This window comes from Leopardus geoffroyi, chromosome C1 (assembly GCF_018350155.1).
Source record: "Leopardus geoffroyi isolate Oge1 chromosome C1, O.geoffroyi_Oge1_pat1.0, whole genome shotgun sequence".
Classification (NCBI taxonomy): domain Eukaryota; kingdom Metazoa; phylum Chordata; class Mammalia; order Carnivora; family Felidae; genus Leopardus; species Leopardus geoffroyi.
The window spans coordinates 159,268,482-159,289,686 of NC_059328.1; the positions used below are offsets into that span (position 1 = coordinate 159,268,482).

Sequence of the window (21,205 nt, forward strand, 5' to 3'; positions counted from 1 at the left end):
GGGCTGATGGCTCAGAGCCTGTGCCTGTTTCCGATTCTGTGTCTCCCTCTCTGTGCCCCTCCCCCGTTCATGCTCTGTCTCTCTCTGTCCCAAAAATAAATAAACGTTGAAAAAAAAAAAAATTAAAAAAAAAAAAATACACAATATGCTTTATTAAGTGATATCATGCCTGTACCCACCCTGACACATTAGACTTAATCTGGCATGTATTTTTTACCCTGTGCAGGATATGGATGAAGAGATTGAGGCAGAATACAACATTTTGCGGTTTCTTCCTAATCATCCCAACGTTGTAAAGTTTTATGGGATGTTTTACAAACCGGATCACTGTGTGGGAGGACAGCTGTGGCTGGTCCTGGAGGTAAGAGGCTCCCGTTGGGTGACCATCCATTTAAACAGAGCACCAGGGACAAGCAGATGCAATGTTGCTTAAATAGTGTAAGATACACATGTGAGGAGTTGGTCCCTCCTGTGTGTCATAAGTACCTTACCAGATGTGGCATTCTCCTCCAGAGTTCTTATAGGTAGGCTGTGTGCTGAAAATGTTCATGTTTCTCTGCTTCATGTTAACAATCTTTTCTTCTCCTACCGAGTGAATATAGGAGTGCAGCTAGAAAAGGTTATTTTCTTCCTTAAACTGGGAACATTTCGTAGAAAACATGTTCCAATTGATTGCAACTGATTTTCAAAAATTGCTAACCCAAGGTTTATTGGACTCATCAAGTTTGGATTAGTCCTTTCATATGCATTAATCTTCATCTTAGATCAGGTTCCCTCAAAACAGACTGAGCGTCATATGTGGCAGGTTTACTGGAGAGTTCTTGCAGGAGCTCGACCTGGAAGGAAGTGAGGAGGGCAAGACTGGGTGAGGGAGACCTGGAATAGCAGTGCAGTTGCAACAGAGGTCTCTGCCAATTCTCTAGGAGTTAGAGAGCGTGGATGCTTTTGTAGAGCTGTCCTGGGTTGTACCTCTGCATCAGCCAGTCACAACTGTGTGCCACCCTGAAGGGGGTGTGACCTTAGGGGAAGCAGTTCCCTGTAGCCAGGGGAAATTCCTAGTGAGTGGTGCTGTTGGGATCTGGGAGTAGCCAGTGTTCCTGGCAGCATTCCCTCTGAAGAAGAAATCTGAAAGGAGCACCACTGTATCCACGGTGATCCTGCCTTTTTTCTTCCTTATTAATGGTAATGAATGTGTGTATCTGGGTGTAAAAGAGTCAATTACCTACCATTCCATTCCTCATGAGACTAAAATGGCTAAGGTGTAATAATGATAATATATAAAGTTAGTAAATTAGGACAGGTCTGTCGCCTCATGCTCACTAGGCCCAGCCTGATTTGTTCTGGATTCTGCCCCTCTGAACCAGCAGATGCCCCGTGCCTGAGCTCCCATATGCAGTCCAGGAGCACGTGCACACATGTGAAAGCTTAAGAGAGAAGCACCAAGCAAGAAGAGGTCAGGCCTCAATTCATCATCTACCCTCTTGTCCGAATCTTTTGCCTGCTGTGAGAGGGCCTGGGCATAGAACAATATATACTGGCTGCCATGGCAACTGTGTATGGAGAATTCATTTGTTATATTCAAATGGGTAATCTGCAGGGACACCACTTTGTACATTTCTGTCATATCAATTGCCTTCCTCAGAATATGACTATGTAAGGGGCTTTGGTTTTCAAAGATCATCTTTGTCTATTTAGTTGGCTGGTTGTCATATATCACGTTCTCATAGTATCATCTTTTGGATTTTATTATTCCCTACCCCTTCCCTGAAAACATATTTTATCCGGACAGTGAGCTCTAGAATAACATTAATTTTTTTTTTTAATTTTTTTTTTTAACGTTTATTTATTTTTGAGACAGAGAGAGAGACAGACCATGAATGGGGGAGGGTCAGAGAGAGGGAGACACAGAATCTGAAACAGGCTCCAGGCTCTGAGCTGTCAGCACAGAGCCCGACGCGGGGCTCGAACTCATGGACTGCGAAATCATGACCTCAGCCAAAGTTGGCCACTTAACCAACTGAGCCACCCAGGCGCCCCAACATTAATTTTTAAAATGCTGTTTTTCTTAGAACATGGAAGGTATTGTTTCTAGGGTGTCTGATTATATTCTTCTTCAGCTCTCTAAGATCTCCATGTCTTAAATCTCATTGCAATTTAACAATGGAAGTACAGTGACCAAGAAATCTTAGTTTCAGTTCATTTTCACCCCTGACTGAAAAAGGCTGTATGTTCAGACATGGGAACTGGAATTTCCAGGAATTTTCCAGGACTTTAAAAGAGGCCGCCCCTTGATGTGACCAGGCAGGCAGGTAGGCTTTTCAGGCCTGTGGCCACCTGGAGAATAAATGCTCTTCCTGATGAGGATATTGAACATCAGCCCCTCGGGCATGGCCACGGCAGCCAGAAAGGGCTGGGCATGGCCTTGAAAGATGAGAAGGAGCCCAGAACTATGAACTAAGCCTCATGCAAATGCTCCCCTGGCAGGTGCTTGCTTTTTCAGGGTGACCACAGACAGGTAATGAAGTTGCCCCGTGATACTGAATTATTCATACATCAGCAATACAATATGCTGACATTTATGCTTTTTGCAAGTTGTTTTGGCCCATGCCAAAGTTGGTAGTATGGGGAACCAGATATCCTTAGTCTTTTTTGTCCCTGAATGGGCCATCTGTGTCAGGCTGCTGGGTGGTTAGGTGTGTCCAGTGCCTATAATATGCTTATAGAAAAAGGGACTCCTAGGCTTCTAGAACTGGCCTTGACCTTTCTTTAGGTCAGTCCCCTGGTATTCAGTTGAAGAGCAGAGGCCCCGGAAGGAGTGACATGGCAGAACTGGAGGGAGAACCACACTTGAGAACTTGTCTCCCGTCATGTGTTGCTGCTGCCTGTGGCACTGTCTGCCAGTCCTGGGAACATAGACTTGGCTTCTCTGGCTGGGAGCAAAACAGTTTCTGGACACACACACACACACACAGCAGGAAGACCATGATGATCTACATAGCACCCTGATTATTTTGCTTTATCTGCAGTTTTTCAAGGCAAGCTTTAGGAGACTCACACAATAAACTTATGATCTGTTTAATATTGTTCTTATTATGTATATTGAGATTAAATTTATGTTACTTTTGCTCTTGCTGAATGAGATGAAAGGACCAGTGAGAAGCTACTCTATAGAGCAATTCGAGAGGATAGAAAAATGTTATTAATAGCCCCCTTAAATCATCACAACTCTGAAAACAAAAGCAAATAAAAATGTCATTGCTGAAATTCATTACTAATTGTTAGCAGAAAGTAAACCAGAGGTCTCTTTCATGACAGACACCTATTATATTAGAAAGGTGTGGAGAGAAAACACTTACACATAATAACATTTGGAAAATTTGTGAATAAGTTTTCATCTAAATGAATATTAAAATTTAAAACTCCGTAAGTCCTATTGTCTCTCACCTAAATGAAATATAATAAGAATTTAGACCTTTAAGAAAAGCATGGTATTCAGAAAAAATACCTAGTATGTGCTAAGGCATAAACTATATTTTCTCTTTTTCCCTTTTAGCATAAAATGTTCAGCAGATAGAAACTGTTAATTTCAATATGAATCATGTGTTAAACTTAAAAGAAATGGTTTGGAGTTTAGTGCACATAAATGAAGCTGTAAAGTAAAATATTTATAAAACCGTATAAAATAATTAGCTTTTTAAAAAATTGTTTTATTTCATTGGAGATTTGTGTATAAGTTCAATAACTAAGCCAGGTTGGAGTCGGGGTGGGGAGGGAGACACCTGCGTCCAGACACCTGCTTCTATTTAAGGCCCTAGAAAGTCCTGGATAGGCCTGAATTTCATTGCAAGTGTTATACTTTAAAACCGTTCTCACCCACTGATATTGTGGCATGAATCAAGTTTATCATGTGAACGAACCAGGGTTGCAACAGGGCTCTGATGGGTTGGAACCTAGGACTGGTACTTTGGGTTGACCAGAGATGGTTAGCAAGCACTGCTTCAGACAGCAGCCTCTGGTGGGATTGTAGAATGAGAGTCACTGGAGTGCTGGGCGTCAGAAGGAAGGTATAGGAACCCTGGGAGTGGAGAGGAATTTGCATCCTATGTACATGTACTGTCTGTGCTCAGAGAAAGCAAGGGAGAGTTTGAAGTGTGACAGTGACCCTGTCCACCCTGGAGAGAGACAAGATGGAAGTAGGGAGTCTTGCGGCCCACCTGCCTCTCAGAGTGGGAGCATCTCTCCACTGTGACTGGAACTCTAGAGCTGCAAGTGACGCAGTGTTCATTCTTCTTGGTGCAAGCCATTGGCTTCAGCTGGTGTCAGCAAAATAAACACAATCTGCCCCAACAGTGTGGAGGAAAAGTATGTTGTTCTGGACTTACTGAGAGATGGACGGTGTCCAACAGGGTGCTTCCTGAGGCATCTTATTCAGTAGTTTTGACAATTCTTATCTTTTGCTTTATGCCCTCTGTAGAGCCTAACACACCTGAAAGATAAAATCCACTGAACAAAAGGGCACCAAAGAGAAATTCCTCTGAATTCTGCAATCTGACTAGGTCAAATCAACATGCCAGTACAGAATCTACTTGCAAGTTGGAGCTTTGACTAGAATAGAGGCCTGTTGATTGTACTGCACGGGCCATTCTTTAATAACATGGAGGAAAGTTGATGGCTTATTGAGCAAGGAACATTTTATTGCTTGAAATTATGGCCATCTTAGCAAGTGCACATACTGTGATTGAATCAATATTCAATGGTGTTTTGGAAAATAGATGTGGTACATAAATGATTTTTCTATTTTTCTTGGTTTGCAGCAAAATGCTCATTAAATTCTAGATGCATCCAGCTGCCGCATTTCCTGAATGCTGAAGGCATAGGGAGGAAAGCAGGGATGGTGACACACCTCTGTGTTTGAATCTGATGGCTGGCAGAGTGGGTGGGAATGAAGGCCTGCAGGTGCCAACATTCAGGGGTGGGGCGGGAGGCATGGTTGCCTTCTTACAGTTCTAAGGGGATTATTTATTTAATGCAGGTAAATATAATTCCTTGTCATGCTTTTAAAATATTCATTTCACTGAACATTTGTACTGGTAGGACAATTGTCAGTGTGTACCTGCTTTCCTTTTTTGTACCAGGTACCCACAGTCCTTTTTCTGTAACCCACAAGTTGCCCTTTAAAACTTTGCTGGGGAGCTTTTCAATTTCACAGGACAGCTTCCTCTTAAGGGGCCCTGAACAGTTTAATTGTATGTTTTTGTGAAGCACAGGAAGTCACACAGCTCTTAAACTCTGACATTTAGTGAACAAAAGGCACCTACCCAGTAAGATCCTTTTGTTGTTTTTAAATCCACAGCTCAGTTTTGATCCTGCTGACAAAATGGCTGCTCTTAATCTCTTCACAGGTTCTAGAGCTATGAAGACAGTTTGTAAGTTGGTTACCTATATAAAATATCGCTGAATAGGCTTCTGTTGCAAAAGTGGCCACTGTTAAAGTAGGGCAGGAGATACTAAAATGAGGTTTCAGGGAAAAATTCCAGGGTTGAGTTAGCTTGGATCATCACCCAGCATTTAATTTAATTTTTCTCTCAGTAGAATTTTAATAGTGCACTTGCAATTCAACAAAGCATGTGCCTCCCTGAGACAGGGGCCAGGCTGAGGGGAGGCTCTGATGAAGGAGTTATAGTACCTTGTACTCCTATTACTGCTTTGGCTTTAGAGGATCAAAGAACTTTATTGCTGTTTTCCTTAGTCTCACAAGATCCCTAGGCTCTCTTCTTTACTTTCTACATCCAGTTGGTCAGAAATTACAGCAATTCTATCTCCTAAAAGCCTCCTGTATCTGTCCCTGAATCTTCATCCTCATGACTTTTGCTTTTTGACCTTGCCTTTCTTGATTGCTTCAACACCTCCTAGCAGGTGTCCAGTTTCTGATGTCTTCCTATTCTGTCTGCTGTCCAGTCTGCTGCCCTGGTCTTTGTAGAATACGAATCTGAACAGAGACCTCTTGCCTAAAACTTCCCATAGCTTACCATTCCTATCTAATGATCTATTATGGTGTTGTAATACATGTGTGTATAGTAATAAAGCCCATACTCCTTAGCAGGGCACACCTGTCATTTCCTGCTCCCCACCTTCCTTCCCCATCTCCCTGCCCTAGGATTCTGGCACCCTTTGTTCTAATAGTAGCTCAGTATTTAGATGATAGATGATAGATGCCCTTCCCTTTCTTGTCCACCTGCTGTAAACTCATTTGTTCCTTTAAAGTCATTCTAAATGTTACATCCTCTGAGATTTCCCCGACTGTCTCCTCCTCACTCTATCTCAGGAGACGCCACCATTCCCTTTTTGTGCCACCACACTCCTTAAGCACACCCTTGCTTCCACATGCCATACCCTTATTACTCATGTGTCCATTACTGGTGGTGAACTCTTTGAGGGCAGGGACTATATTGTATTCATGAATGAGTAATGGGTCATAAGCTGAACAGTCACAAACTATTTAGAACAAAGAGGTAAATTTCTTTTCAATAACTGAACTCAGCTTTGTTCTTGAGCCCCCAACCTGCCTAGAGAAGACAACTGATTTTAATTCATTCTGTTAAACTTAGTCCAACGGAGTGACTTCTTTGGAAAGGGGCAGATTCTATTTATATCCCATTTTCACAGTCTGGGTCAAAGCTTAATCATTTGGGTAAGGACTTTTAGAGCCTCTTCTTTTCTTCTTCCTCTTCCCTTCTCCCTGGGTGGCACCTGGATCTGGGTACAGGAGATGCTCAGATAAAGCTATAACATTGAGGACAGGGGCCTTGAATTGTGTGATGAACCCTAAGTCCCCATACCGTCTGGCTTTGGTATCTCTCCATGTCCTTGGTCCCTGATACTCCTTCCTATTATGAGGTCCTCACTTTTTTTGTCCTTCTCATTCAGCCTCTAGTCTTGTCCCTGTCTCCAAATGGAGCATAAAGTTCTGAATCTTCTGCAAGTCATGAGTGGGCTGTAGGGAACTATCAAAATCCCAGCCTTGGTCAGCCTCACCTTGCCCTGCTGCCATTTCTGCTCAACATGGACACCTCTTTGTTGTCATGAAGCTTTATAGATTGAAAGATTTAAAGAGTGAAAGAGGGTCATGAGAAATTAAAGTTTTATTACAGTTGTTTCCTTATTTAACCCCTCAAGAGGGAGCAATGTCACTCTAACCTTGTTCTCTCAAGCTCTCTAAGCTCTATGCCACCAACTTTAGAAGGGCTTTTCTTTTTCTTGAGAACTTCCCTTATGTCACGTCCTATGTTGTTCCATGATCACCATTTGATTCTGTGGTCAGTTCTCCAGTATTTGTTCCTTGAAATGTAGAATCTAGTTTATGAAGTTCTAGAAAATTATTTTTGTCTGGTGAAAGAAAGCTGAGCTTTTAAGACTATTATACAAATCATGGTACTAAAAATGCATTCATTGCCCAAAAGGATATTAGGTTGAATATTGAATGTTATTTGCCCTTTCAGGGTCACACAAAACATAGAATCAAAAGAATGAGGAATCCTTTGGAAACCATTATTACCCTGGTACTCAACCTTAGGGCCATCAGAGTGGTCGGTGTTGAATGACAAGTTACACCTGACATTGGTAGAGAGTAGATTCCAAGGGAACCTTAGTTGCAAAATGATGGGACTTTTGTCACCTTCAGTGCATTTCACTGTTTTCAGGGTGCCTCCTAAATCGTTCCTGATAGTAAGTTTGTTGTAATTTTAAAGACTGCTAATTCTGTATTAGATTTTTAGTCATACTGTTGCTTATGAGCAATTTAAATGGTAAAAAATGGGCAGATTCAGTTCCAGGTAATTTTGATTGTTAATGTGTATGCAAGGTATCTGCCATATATGTAGCAGGGAATGATACACACGTAAAATAAAAACATCTACTCACCCTTTATTAAACACCCTTTATTAAAACATTGCAGATATTCATAATTAGAGTAAAATAGATCCTCACGTATTATTATCTTGATAAAGAGTTGTCTTCTTTTTTCTTTTTTAATATATGAAATTTATTGTGAAATTGGTTTCCATACAACACCCAGTGCTCATCCCAAAAGATGCCCTCTTCAATACCCATCACCTACCCTCCTCTCCCTCCCACCCCCCATCAACCCTCAGCTTGCTCTCAGTTTTTAAGAGTCTCTTATGCTTTGGCTCCCTCCCTCTCTAACCTCTTTTTTTTTTCTCCTTCCCCTCCCCCATGGGTTTCTGTTAAGTTTCTCAGGATCCACCTAAGAGTGAAACCATATGGTATCTCTGTATGGCTTATTTCACTTAGCATCACACTCTCCAGTTCCATCCACGTTGCTACAAAGGGCCATATTTCATTCTTTCTCATTGCCACGTAGTACTCCATTGTGTACATAAACCACAATTTCTTTATCCATTCATCAGTTGATGGACATTTAGGCTCTTTCCATAATTTGGCTATTGTTGAGAGTGCTGCTATAAAACATTGTGGTGCAAGTGCCCCTGTGCATCAGTACTCCTGTATCCCTTGGGTAAATTCCTAGCAGTGCTACTGCTGGGTCATAGGGTAGGTCTATTTTTAATTTTTTGAGTAACCTCCACACTGTTTTCCAGAGTGGCTGCGCCAGTTTGCATTCCCACCAACAGTGCAAGAGGGTTCCCGTTTCTCCACATCCTCGCCAGTAACTGTAGTCTCCTGATTTGTTCATTTTGGCCACTCTGACTGGTGTGAGGTGATATCTGAGTGTGGTTTTGATTTGTATTTCCCTGATGAGGAGCGACGTTGAGCATCTTTTCATGTGCCTGTTGGCCATCCGCTGTCTTCTTTAGAGAAGTATCTATTCATGTTTTCTGCCCATTTCTTCACTGGATTGTTTGTTTTTCGGGTGTGGAGTTTGGTGAGTTCTTTATAGATTTTGAATACTAGCCCTTTGTTTGATATGTCATTTGCAAATATCTTTTCCCATTCTGTTGGTTGCCTTTTAGTTTTGTTGATTGTTTCCTTTGCTGTGCAGAAGCTTTTTATCTTCATGAGGTCCCAATAGCTCATTTTTGCTTTTAATTCCCTTGCCTTTGGGGATGTGTCCAGTAAGAAATTGCTACGGCTGAGGTCAGAGAGGTCTTTTCCTGCTTTCTCCTCTACGGTTTTTTTTTTTTTTTTTTTTTTTTTTAATTTTTTATAATATATGAAATTTATTGTCCAAATTGGTTTCCATAAAACACCCAGTGCTCATCCCAAAAGGTGCCCTCCTCAATACCCATCACCCACCCTCTCCTCCCTCCCACCCCCCATCAACCCTCAGTTTGTTCTCAGTTTTTAACAGTCTCTTATGCTTTGGCTCTCTCCCACTCTAACCTCTTTTTTTTTTTTTTTTTTTTTTTTTTCCTTTTTTCCTCCCCCTCCCCCATAGGTTCCTGTTACGTTTCTCAGGGTCCACATAAGAGTGAAACCATATGGTATCTGTCTTTCTCTGTATGGCTTATTTCACTTAGCATCACACTCTCCAGTTCCATCCACGTTGCTACAAAAGGCCATATTTCATTTTTTCTCATTGCCACGTAGTATTCCATTGTGTATATAAACCACAATTTCTTTATCCATTCATCAGTTGATGGACATTTAGGCTCTTTCCATATTTGGCTATTGTTGAGAGTGCTGCTATGAACATTGGGGTACAAGTGCCCCTATGCATCAGTACTCCTGTATCCCTTGGATAAATTCCCAGCAGTGCTATTGCTGGGTCATAGGGTAGGTCTATTTTTAATTTTCTGAGGAACCTCCACACTGTTTTCCAGAGCGGCTGCACCAATTTGCATTCCCACCAACAGTGCAAGAGGGTTCCCGTTTCTCCACATCCTCGCCAGCATCTATAGTCTCCTGATTTGTTCATTTTGGCCACTCTGACTGGCGTGAGGTGATACCTGAGTGTGGTTTTGATTTGTATTTCCCTGATAAGGAGCGACGCTGAACATCTTTTCATGTGCCTGTTGGCCATCCGGATGTCTTCTTTAGAGAAGTGTCTATTCATGTTTTCTGCCCATTTCTTCACTGGGTTATTTGTTTTTCGGGTGTGGAGTTTGGTGAGCTCTTTATAGATTCTGGATACTAGCCCTTTGTCCGATATGTCATTTGCAAATATCTTTTCCCATTCCGTTGGTTGCCTTTCAGTTTTGTTGGTTGTTTCCTTTGCTGTGCAGAAGCTTTTTATCTTCATAAGGTCCCAGTAATTCACTTTTGCTTTTAATTCCTTTGCCTTTGGGGATGTGTCGAGTAAGAGATTGCTACGGCTGAGGTCAGAGAGGTCTTTTCCTGCTTTCTCCTCTAAGGTTTTGATGGTTTCCTGTCTCACATTCAGGTCCTTTATCCATTTTGAGTTTATTTTTGTGAATGGTGTGAGAAAGTGGTCTAGTTTCAACCTTCTGCATGTTGCTGTCCAGTTCTCCCAGCACCATTTGTTAAAGAGGCTGTCTTTTTTCCATTGGATGTTCTTTCCTGCTTTGTCAAAGATGAGTTGACCATACGTTTGTGGGTCTAGTTCTGGGGTTTCTATTCTATTCCATTGGTCTATGTGTCTGTTTTTGTGCCAATACCATGCTGTCTTGATGATGACAGCTTTGTAGTATAGGCTAAAGTCTGGGATTGTGATGCCTCCTGCTTTGGTCTTCTTCTTCAAAATTCCTTTGGCTATTCGGGGCCTTTTGTGGTTCCATATGAATTTTAGGATTGCTTGTTCTAGTTTCGAGAAGAATGCTGGTGCAATTTTGATTGGGATTGCATTGAATGTGTAGATAGCTTTGGGTAGTATTGACATTTTGACAATATTTATTTTTCCAATCCATGAGCAGGGAATGTCTTTCCATTTCTTTAAATCTTCTTCAATTTCCTTCGTAAGCTTTCTATAGTTTTCAGCATACAGATCCTTTACATCTTTGGTTAGGTTTATTCCTAGGTATTTTATGCTTCTTGGTGCAACTGTGAATGGGATCAGTTTATTTGTCTTTCTGTTGCTTCACTATTAGTGTATAAGAATGCAACTGATTTCTGTACATTGATTTTGTATCCTGCAACTTTGCTGAATTCATGTATCAATTCTAGCAGACTTTTGGTGGAGTCTATCGGATTTTCCATGTATAATATCATGTCATCTGCAAAGAGCGAAAGCTTGACTTCATCTTTGCCAATTTTGATGCCTTTGATTTCCTTTTGTTGTCTGATTGCTGATGCTAGAACTTCCAGCACTATGTTAAACAACAGCGGTGAGAGTGGGCATCCCTGTCGTGTTCCTGATCTCAGGGAAAAAGCTCTCAGTTTTTCCCCGTTGAGGATGATGTTAGCTGTGGGCTTTTCATAAATGGCTTTTATGATCTTTAAGTATGTTCCTTCTATCCCGACTTTCTCAAGGGTTTTTATTAAGAAAGGGTGCTGGATTTTGTCAAAGGCCTTTTCTGCATTGATTGACAGGATCATATGGTTCTTCTCTTTTTTTTTGTTAATGTGATGTATCACGTTGATTGATTTGCGAATGTTGAACCAGCCCTGCATCCCAGGAATGAATCCCACTTGATCATGGTGAATAATTCTTTTTATATGCCGTTGAATTCGATTTGCTAGTATCTTATTGAGAATTTTTGCATCCGTATTCATCAGGGATATTGGCCGGTAGTTCTCTTTTTTTACTGGGTCTCTATCTGGTTTAGGAATCAAAGTAATACTGGCTTCATAGAATGAGTCTGGAAGTTTTCCTTCCCTTTCTATTTCTTGGAATAGCTTGAGAAGGATAGGTATTATCTCTGCTTTAAACGTCTGGTAGAACTCCCCTGGGAAGCCATCTGGTCCTGGACTCTTATTTGTTGGGAGATTTTTAATAACCGATTCAATTTCTTCGCTGGTTATGGGTCTGTTCAAGCTTTCTATTTCCTCCTGGTTGAGTTTTGGAAGAGTGTGGGTGTTCAGGAATTTGTCCATTTCTTCCAGGTTGTCCAATTTGTTGGCATATAATTTTTCATAGTATTCCCTGATAATTGTTTGTATCTCTGAGGGATTGGTTGTAATAATTCCATTTTCATTCATGATTTTATCTATTTGGGTCATCTCCCTTTTCTTTTTGAGAAGCCTGGCTAGAGGTTTGTCAATTTTGTTTATTTTTTCAAAAAACCAACTCTTGGTTTCGTTGATCTGCTCTACAGTTTTTTTAGACTCTATATTGTTTATTTCTGCTCTGATCTTTATTATTTCTCTTCTTCTGCTGGGTTTAGGCTGCCTTTGCTGTTCTGCTTCCATTTCCTTTAGGTGTGCTGTTAGATTTTGTATTTGGGATTTTTCTTGCTTCTTGAGATAGGCCTGGATTGCAATGTATTTTCCTCTCAGGACTGCCTTCGCTGCGTCCCAAAGCGTTTGGATTGTTGTATTTTCATTTTCGTTTGTTTCCATATATTTTTTTATTTCTTCTCTAATTGCCTGGTTGACCCACTCATTCGTTAGTAGGGTGCTCTTTAACCTCCATGCTTTTGGAGGTTTTCCAGACTTTTTTCTGTGGTTGATTTCAAGCTTCATAGCATTGTGGTCTGAAAGTATGCATGGTATAATTTCAATTCTGGTAAAGTTATGGAGGGCTGTTTTGTGACCCAGTATATGATCTATCTTGGAGAATGTTCCATGTGCACTCGAGAAGAAAGTATATTCTGTTGCTTTGGGATGCAGAGTTCTAAATATATCTGTCAAGTCCATCTGATCCAATGTCTCATTCAGGGCCCTTGTTTCTTTATTGACCGTGTGTCTAGATGATCTATCCATTTCTGTAAGTGGGGTGTTAAAGTCCCCTGCAATTACCACATTCTTATCAATAAGGTTGCTTATGTTTATGAGTAGTTGTTTTATATATTTGGGGGCTCCGGTATTCGGCGCATAGACATTTATAATTGTTAGCTCTTCCTGATGGATAGACCCTGTAACTATTATATAATGTCCTTCTTCATCTCTTGTTACAGCCTTTAATTTAAAGTCTAGTTTGTCTGATATAAGTATGGCTACTCCAGCTTTCTTTTGGCTTCCAGTAGCATGATAAATAGTTCTCCATCCCCTCACTCTCAATCTAAAGGTGTCCTCAGGTCTAAAATGAGTCTCTTGTAGACAGCAAATAGATGGGTCTTGTTTTTTTATCCATTCTGATACCCTATGTCTTTTGGTTGGCGCATTTAGTCCATTTACATTCAGTGTTATTATAGAAAGATATGGGTTTAGAGTCATTGTGATGTCTGTATGTTTTATGCTTGTAGTGATGTCTCTGGTATTTTGTCTCACAGGGTCCCCCTTAGGATCTCTTGTAGGGCTGGTTTAGTTTTCACAAATTCCTTCAGTTTTTGTTTGTTTGGGAAGACCTTTATCTCTCCTTCTATTCTAAATGACAGACTTGCTGGATAAAGGATTCTCGGCTGCATATTTTTTCTGTCTAGCACACTGAAAATCTCGTGCCAATTCTTTCTGGCCTGCCAAGTTTCAAAAGAGAGATCAGTCACGAGTCTTATAGGTCTCCCTTTATATGTGAGGGCACGTTTACCCCTTGCTGCTTTCAGAATTTTCTCTTTATCCTTGTATTTTGCCAGTTTCACTATGATATGTCGTGCAGAAGATCGATTCAGGTTCCGTCTGAAGGGAGTTCTCTGTGCCTCTTGGATTTCAATGCCTTTTTCCTTCCCCAGTTCAGGGAAGTTCTCAGCTATTATTTCTTCAAGTACCCCTTCAGCACCTTTCCCTCTCTCTTCCTCCTCTGGGATACCAATTATGCGTATATTATTTCTTTTTAGTGTATCACTTAGTTCTCTAATTTTCCCCTCATACTCCTGGATTTTTTTATCTCTCTTTCTCTCAGCTTCCTCTTTTTCCATAACTTTATCTTCTAGTTCACCTATTCTCTCCTCTGCCTCTTCAACCCGAGCTGTGGTGGTCTCCATTTTGTTTTGCATTTCATTTAAAGCGTTTTTCAGCTCCTCATGACTGTTCCTTAGTCCCTTGATCTCTGTAGCAAGGGATTCTCTGCTGTCCTGTATACTGTTTTCAAGCCCGGCGATTAATTTTATGACTATTATTCTAAATTCACTTTCTGTTATATTATTTAAATCATTTTTGATCAGCTCATTAGCTGTTGTTATTTCCTGGAGATTCTTCTGAGGGGAATTCTTCCGCTTGGTCATTTTGGATAGTCCCTGGCGTGGTGAGGACCTGCAGGGCACTTCCCCTGTGCTGTGGTGTATAACTGGAGTTGGTGGGCGGGGCTGCACTCCGACCTGATGTCTGCCCCCGGCCCACCGCTGGGGCCACAGTCCGACTGGTGTGTGCCTTCTCTTCCCCTCTCCTAGGGGCGGGATTCACTGTGGGGTGGCGTGGCCCGTTTGGGCTACTTGCACACTGCCAGGCTTGTGATGCTGGGGATCTGGCGTATTAGCTGGGGTGGGTAGGCAAGGTGCACAGGGGCAGGAGGGGCAGGCTTAGCTCGCTTCTCCTTAGGTGATCCACTTCAGGAGGGGCCCTGTGGCAGCGGGAGGGAGTCAGATCCGCTGCTGGCAGTTTGGCTCCGCAGAAGCACAGAGTTGGGTGTTTGCGCGGAGCGAGGAAGTTCCCTGGCAGGAACTGGTTCTCTTTGGGATTTTGGCTGGGGGATGGGCGGGGGAGATGGCGCTGGCGAGCGCCTTTGTTCCCCACCAAACTGAGCTCTGTCGTCCGGGGGCTCAGCAGCTCTCCCTCCCTTTGTCCTCCAGCCTTCCCGCTTTCTGAGCAGAGCTGTTAACTTATGACCTCCCAGACGCTAAGTCGCGCTTGCTGTCGGAACACAGTCCGTCAGGCCCCTCCGCTTTTGCCCGCCAGACTCCGGGGCTCTGCTTGGCCTGCGAGCCGCCCCTCCGCCCCGGCTCCCTCCCGCCAGTCCGTGGAGCGCGCACCGCCTCGCCGCCCTTCCTACCCTCTTCCGTGGGCCTCTCGTCTGCGCTTGGCTCCGGCGACTCCGTTCTGCTAATCCTCTGGCGGTTTTCTGGGTTATTTAGGCAGGTGTAGGTGGAATCTAAGTGATCAGCAGGACGCGCGGTGAGCCCAGCGTCCTCCTACGCCGCCATCTTCCTGGAATCTCCTCTACGGTTTTGATGGTTTCCTGTCTCACATTAAGGCCTTTATCCATTTTGAGTTTATTTTTGTGAATGGTGTGAGAAAGTGGTCTAGTTTCAATCTTCTGCATGTTGCTGTCCAGTTCTCCCAGCACCATTTGTTAAAGAGACTGTCTTTTTTCCATTGAATATTCTTTCCTGCTTTGTCAAAGATGAGTTGGCCATACGTTTGTGGGTCTAGTTCTGGGGTTTCTATTCTATTCCATTGGTCTATGTGTCTGTTTTTGTGGCAATACCATGCTGTCTTGATGATGACAGCTTTGTAGTAGAGGCTAAAGTCTGGGATTGTGATGCCTCCTGCTTTGGTCTTCTTCTTCAAAATTACTTTGGCTATTCGGGGTCTTTTTTGGTTCCATACAAATTTTAGGATTGCTTGTTCTAGCTTCGAGAAGAATGCTGGTGCAATTTTGATTGGGATTGCATTGAATGTGTAGATAGCTTTGGGTAGTATTGACATTTTGACAATATTTATTCTTCCAATCCATGAGCATGGAATGTTTTTCCATTTCTTTATATCTTCCTCAGTTTCCTTCATAAGCTTTCTATAGTTTTCAGCATACAGATCTGTTACATCTTTGGTTAGATTAAGAGATGTCTTCTTTTAGGAGAGGTGCTAATCTGTGCCCGTTCATATTTCCTTGTTTACCAAAAGCCATTTGACTCAAGTAGCCACAACCCAGGGGACCCCTGTTCCCCCCCCACTGTTCACTAGTTAAACCTTTTCCAAAACTTAGACAAAGTGCCCAGAGGAAACTTAGGTCTAAAGTGGGGTCTTAACCTTTATAAGAGAAAGGATTGCTCTGAGAATCTGAAGAAAGCTCTGAATTTTCTCAGAGAAAAAATGCAAGATGCATATACAACATGCATACCTACAATTTCAAGGTATTTCCATGTCCTGCTCACACCAATTAAGAACCTTTGATTTAAGACGGCATGTAGCAAGCCCAAACCTGCATATTGACCTCTACAGTTAGTAAAAATTATCCTTGAAAACCCTTACATTTCCATGAAAGTATAGTATGCCTGGTTCATGTGCTCTCAAATCTCAGTAATATAATACATAACAAAGAGCAAATATGCAAGATTTACTTTTACAGTATTTTTAATTACAGAAAAAAAAAAGAAAGGCATAAAGTTGCTGAACACCCAGGGTTGAATCCGAGAAGGTTAAATGCACATATGAGGCAACTCCATTCCATAAATTTGACATGCAATGGCAACTCTGGAAAGAGCTGCTTGGTTGGGCTTCTGATGCCTGCAGTGGTAGCCCTGGAGACAGGAAGGTTTGAATTGAGATTTATTTCCTCCCAGTAGCAACGGCATCCATCTTTACCTCTTCCCATCTTTTCTTATCTTTAAAATGCATGTGTTTTTATTTTTTTTTAAATCGGCAATATTCATGTAAAATTAAAAGTATCCAATAAGTCACCATGATTACTCATATGCCTTCTCTTTCAAATGTCTAAGTAACTTGTGCTTTTATATTTCGCTTGACAATCAACCCTTTAGACATGTACTTTGTGTAATCTAAATCTGAAGTTTAATTATTCTGACCTGGAGTTTTGTGATCTGTAAATTTACTACATCAGGTCAATAATTAGTGAGCTTTTCTTCTTAACGTCTTTTTCTTTTTCTTTTGTATGTGCTCTGCTGTCTCTCTCTCCTCGGCACTCCCTCTTGCAGTTGTGTAATGGGGGCTCAGTCACCGAGCTTGTCAAAGGTCTACTCAGGTGCGGCCAGCGGTTGGATGAAGCAATGATCTCATACATCTTATATGGGGCCCTCTTGGTAAGAATGTCCATCAAGCTGGGGATGACGTCAGAGGGGGCAATTTGTAATCTATCGGGATCACCATTGCATATTAACAAGTGGAAATGGCCCTATAATACACAAGGTGCATAACAGCAAGGAGGTGTAGCCAAATGTGGACTTTGATTGGATTTTTAATAGTAGGGTAAAAATTGTCTTAAATAACCATTCAAATTTACCCTTTCTCTTTCCTGTTGTTTGGTCGTGGTGGGTTGCCATGCAGGGCCTTCAGCATTTGCACAATAACCGAATCATCCACCGTGACGTCAAGGGGAATAACATTCTTCTGACAACAGAAGGAGGAGTTAAGCTCGTTGACTTTGGTAATGACTGCTTGTCGTTTGTTTTCTTGATGTGTGCAGTTTAGCTCAAGGCGACAATTTATTGGAATCTCAGAAGACTGGGGCCTCTCTGCTATCCCATAGGCTGAGGGAATTTTCCAGTCAAACACAGACTGGAGAGTGGGGGGGTTACCAGATGGATCACCCTAGGAGATGCTGTTTGTTAATCTATTTTCAGCTTTAGAAGCAGTTTTATTAAAGATAGAAAATAAAAGTGTTTTAAAAGAAGAATTTGATAGAAAAACTTTTTGGTTTTCTGGGAAGAATTTTGCATCTCAGGGCGATTGTCTATAATTTACATTTACATTTCGTCATTTCTTCTTTTGCATATGAAAAGAGAAAGCAGTTTGGTCTTTCAAATGACTTTTTCTAGCCTCAGGCACACTTATTCCCAGTGAGCAGAAGGTAAAATAGTCCTTTGGGTCTGGGAGCTAACATCCCTCTAAATTGTGATTATTGCTGCTACCTGTGAGGCTGGTTGAACTGGAAACATTAAGAGGAAATGGAAATGTGAGAGGAAATGCAGAGCAATATCACCTAAGGCCAGAGACCTATTAAATATCTCCTTGCAACACTCATGTATTGATAGTCACAAACCATCAAACCATTTGGTTTTCCTTTTTAAGTTTATTGAATGGTTTAATCTTCTAAATATGTTCAACAACAGTTAGTACTTCAGTATGATTATTACAAATAATGAGAAAACATTTACAGAAGCGCTTTTTAAAATGTTCTTTATCAAAGTCAACAAAATAGGAGAAAAGATTGATTATTTTGAATATGCATTATATTTTTGTTAAGTAAGAATTCAGTGTTAAAATGTGAATGATTAGCTCAGAAGAAATTTCTCAAAAATAAATGGAGTTACTTTAGGTGTATTGATCTATTTACTAAAAGAACAACAAGCAAAGAAAAACAGCAAAGGGGCACTTTGTTCAAGTCTTATGCTCCTCTTTCTGAATAAGGAATGGTGTAACCTAATGAATGTGCTATGGATAACATCAGAGATGCATTTTACACATAATCCCAAGGGCAGTGAATGTATTGTGAGGGAAAGAGCCTAGAAGGATGAGGATGGGGATTAATGCTCATTTATCTGCTTACCAGTTTTGTGATTTGAAATGAGTCTCCTATCTTGCCAATAGAAGGTTCCTAAACTTCCAGTTGCTGGAAAAGGAATTTCTAGCAATTAAAAACAGGAAAGTTTAGTTTTTTCTTTAAGCAAAATCACAGTAGAGAACATGGCAAAATAACAAATTATCCATGGTCTATGAGAGCTTAGAGAGTCCTCTTTTGATTTCTAATAAAGAGAATGCAAGCATCCAGTACAACCACCCACCCAGAGCAAGGCATGGGTCCTTGGCAAATCTGTGCCTGATTCAGGTTTTTAAGTTCTCATCACCAACAAGCATTAATGACAATGTTTGTCATTATGTTAAGGGATGCATTCGATTTCTTTTGTTTTTTAATTAAAGATTTTTTTATTTTTTATTTTTTTAAGCTTATTTATTTATTTTGAGAGAGAAAGAGAGAGAGCATGAGTCAGAGAGGGGCAGAGAGAGAGGGAGAGAGACAGAATCCCAAGCAGACTCCATGCTGACAGGCTTGAACTCATGAACCATGAGATCATGACCTGAGCTGAAACCAAGAGTTGGATGCTTAACTAACTGAGCCACCCAGGCACCCCTACATTAGATTTCTGCTTGGTATAAAAGAATACCTTATATTTGTAAAATACTGTACAATTTATAAAATATTTCACATTTATTTTCTTATTTGATCTTTAAGAAGAACCCTTATGGAAGCGCCTCGGTAACTCAGTTGGTTAAGCGTCTGACTCTTGACTTCAGCTCAGGTCATGATCTCACGATTCATGAGTTTGAGCCCCACACTGGGCTCAGTACTGGCAGTGTGGAGACTGCCGGGGATTCTGTCTCCTTGTCTCTGTCCCTCCCCTGCTTGCTCTCTGTCTTTCTCTCAAATAAAAACAAACTTTAAAAAATTTATTTAAAAAAGAAGAAGAAGAAGAAGAAGAAGAACCCTGGCATTAGGTGTGACAGGTATCATTATCTCCAGTTTGAGGATAAGAAAATTGAGGCTCAGAGTGAGGGAGTCTGTTTGAGGTCATACAATTAGGAAAAGGCATAATTGGGATGGAAAACAAGTCTTCTGACTACTAATCCAACACATCTGTGCTTCTACTTCACTCCCTTTTGTATAGAGAAGAGAGCTGTCTGAAGACTAAAATAGATAAAATACATTGGAATTACATTAAAATTCAGGTCCTCAGCACTGAGTCCTAGATAATAATATTATTAGTCAACTTTTTTTTCCATTTGACATGGTTGTCTTGCCAGGTTTCCAGGCTTCTAGGTAAGATAAGGGACTAAAAAGTTTTTATGTCTACACTGATACTCTATTATAGATAATACATGCCAATTTTCTTCCTCTGTAAAAAGAAGCACCACTTTAAGAAAGAAATCACCTGGAATATTTTGGAAATATAATAGGAAGATATTTTGGGTTTAGTTCTTGATATTTTCTTTTGATTCCAATTTTGCAGCACTATAGATAGGAACATTCATTAGGAAAACAAACTATTCTAGTGGTTTGGGTAGAGTGGTAAATGCTTCCACACAGTGGTTGGCAAAGTACGGTGTCTCAGCTGAATCTGATCTGCCTCCTGTTGTATGACATGTGAGAGAAGAATGACTTCTACATTTTTAAATGATTGGGGGAAAAAATGAAAATATTTTATGACTTGTGAAAATTATATGCATCCATGAATAAATTTTTATGGCAACACAGCTGTACTTATTTGTTTCTGTGTGGTCTGTGGCTGCTTTTTGCTCTCCACGGGCAGGGTTGAGTAGTTCTGATGGAGACCATGTGGCTTGCAAAACCTATCGACTCTCTGACCGTTGATGGAAAAAGTTTGCCAGCCTCTGGTCTAGCATCATCCTCTGCTCACTGATGAATTACGATACCCTTTTCCTATAGGTGTCTCAGCTCAGCTCACCAGTACACGTCTACGGAGAAACACATCTGTTGGCACCCCGTTCTGGATGGCCCCTGAGGTAATCAGAAAGCACTTATTTGTGTTTGTTGAGTACCTTGATACTGTGCCTTTTTATGGGAAAGTCATATACTTCACAAAATTTTCAGAACTGTAAGTTCTGCTTTGGTCAGTGATAATGATGGCACATAATCTCAAAAACGCAGGATTTAGTCACAGCTAACCCATAGGGTACCTTCATGCAATTAGAAAAAGGTATTCCCCCCAGAAGATGCAGCCCTTTCCAAGGGTCATGGCTTGGCGAGTTTACCCAGCCTTTGTGTAAATTAGAAAAAGTTGCCTTCCCTGGATAGATGCAGCCCCACAAACACATGGCTTATTGATAAAGAGAAAGATTTCAGCTCCAAATGGATTACAGCACTATATACAGAAGAAGTCCTGGTTGTTTTTTGCTACCAGGTACATAGCAACTTCTCTTGTGTACTTTTTTGGCTCTCTAGCAAAACCTGGGATTTGACCCTAATTTGGTTCTGGCATCATCACAGAACCCTCTGTGAGATGATGCATGTAGAAGTTTGGGGAATTTTCCAACTAGATAAGGCATACCCTGAAATACTGATACAGCTTTGCTTGCCAGGTCAGCATTTAATTCCACCATACTGAGGCCTGTGCCCTGAGCCGGTCTCTGGGATTAAGCAAATGGGTGCTTTTAATAAGAGGACTCAGGCAGTCATCTCGTTAGAGGTCTTTCTATCTATTCTGTCCCCATGGCTGTCTTTCCTCTATGTGACTGTACGGGAGGTCTCCTAACACAGTAATCAGTTCACATCAATATGCTCATAGTTTTTCAGTGGCTCGCCATTGTCTATGGTCCTCTCTTTCAT

The 21,205-nt window shown here is 41.2% G+C and overlaps 1 protein-coding gene across 6 annotated transcripts in view; it reads left to right on the forward strand.

The window, feature by feature from the left end:
• Positions 1-21,205, forward strand: part of MYO3B (myosin IIIB) — a 490,117-nt gene that overhangs the window by 89,033 nt on the left and 379,879 nt on the right. For all 6 annotated transcript variants that reach the window (XR_006712951.1, XM_045480150.1, XM_045480152.1 and 3 more), the window contains 4 exons: positions 227-361; positions 16,839-16,943; positions 17,188-17,287; positions 20,306-20,382. Coding sequence is in view for 5 of the 6 variants with exons in the window: in XM_045480150.1 (XP_045336106.1) it covers positions 227-361; positions 16,839-16,943; positions 17,188-17,287; positions 20,306-20,382 (417 nt within the window). In the remaining variant the exon portion in view is untranslated. The remainder of the gene's footprint in view (positions 1-226; positions 362-16,838; positions 16,944-17,187; positions 17,288-20,305; positions 20,383-21,205) is intronic.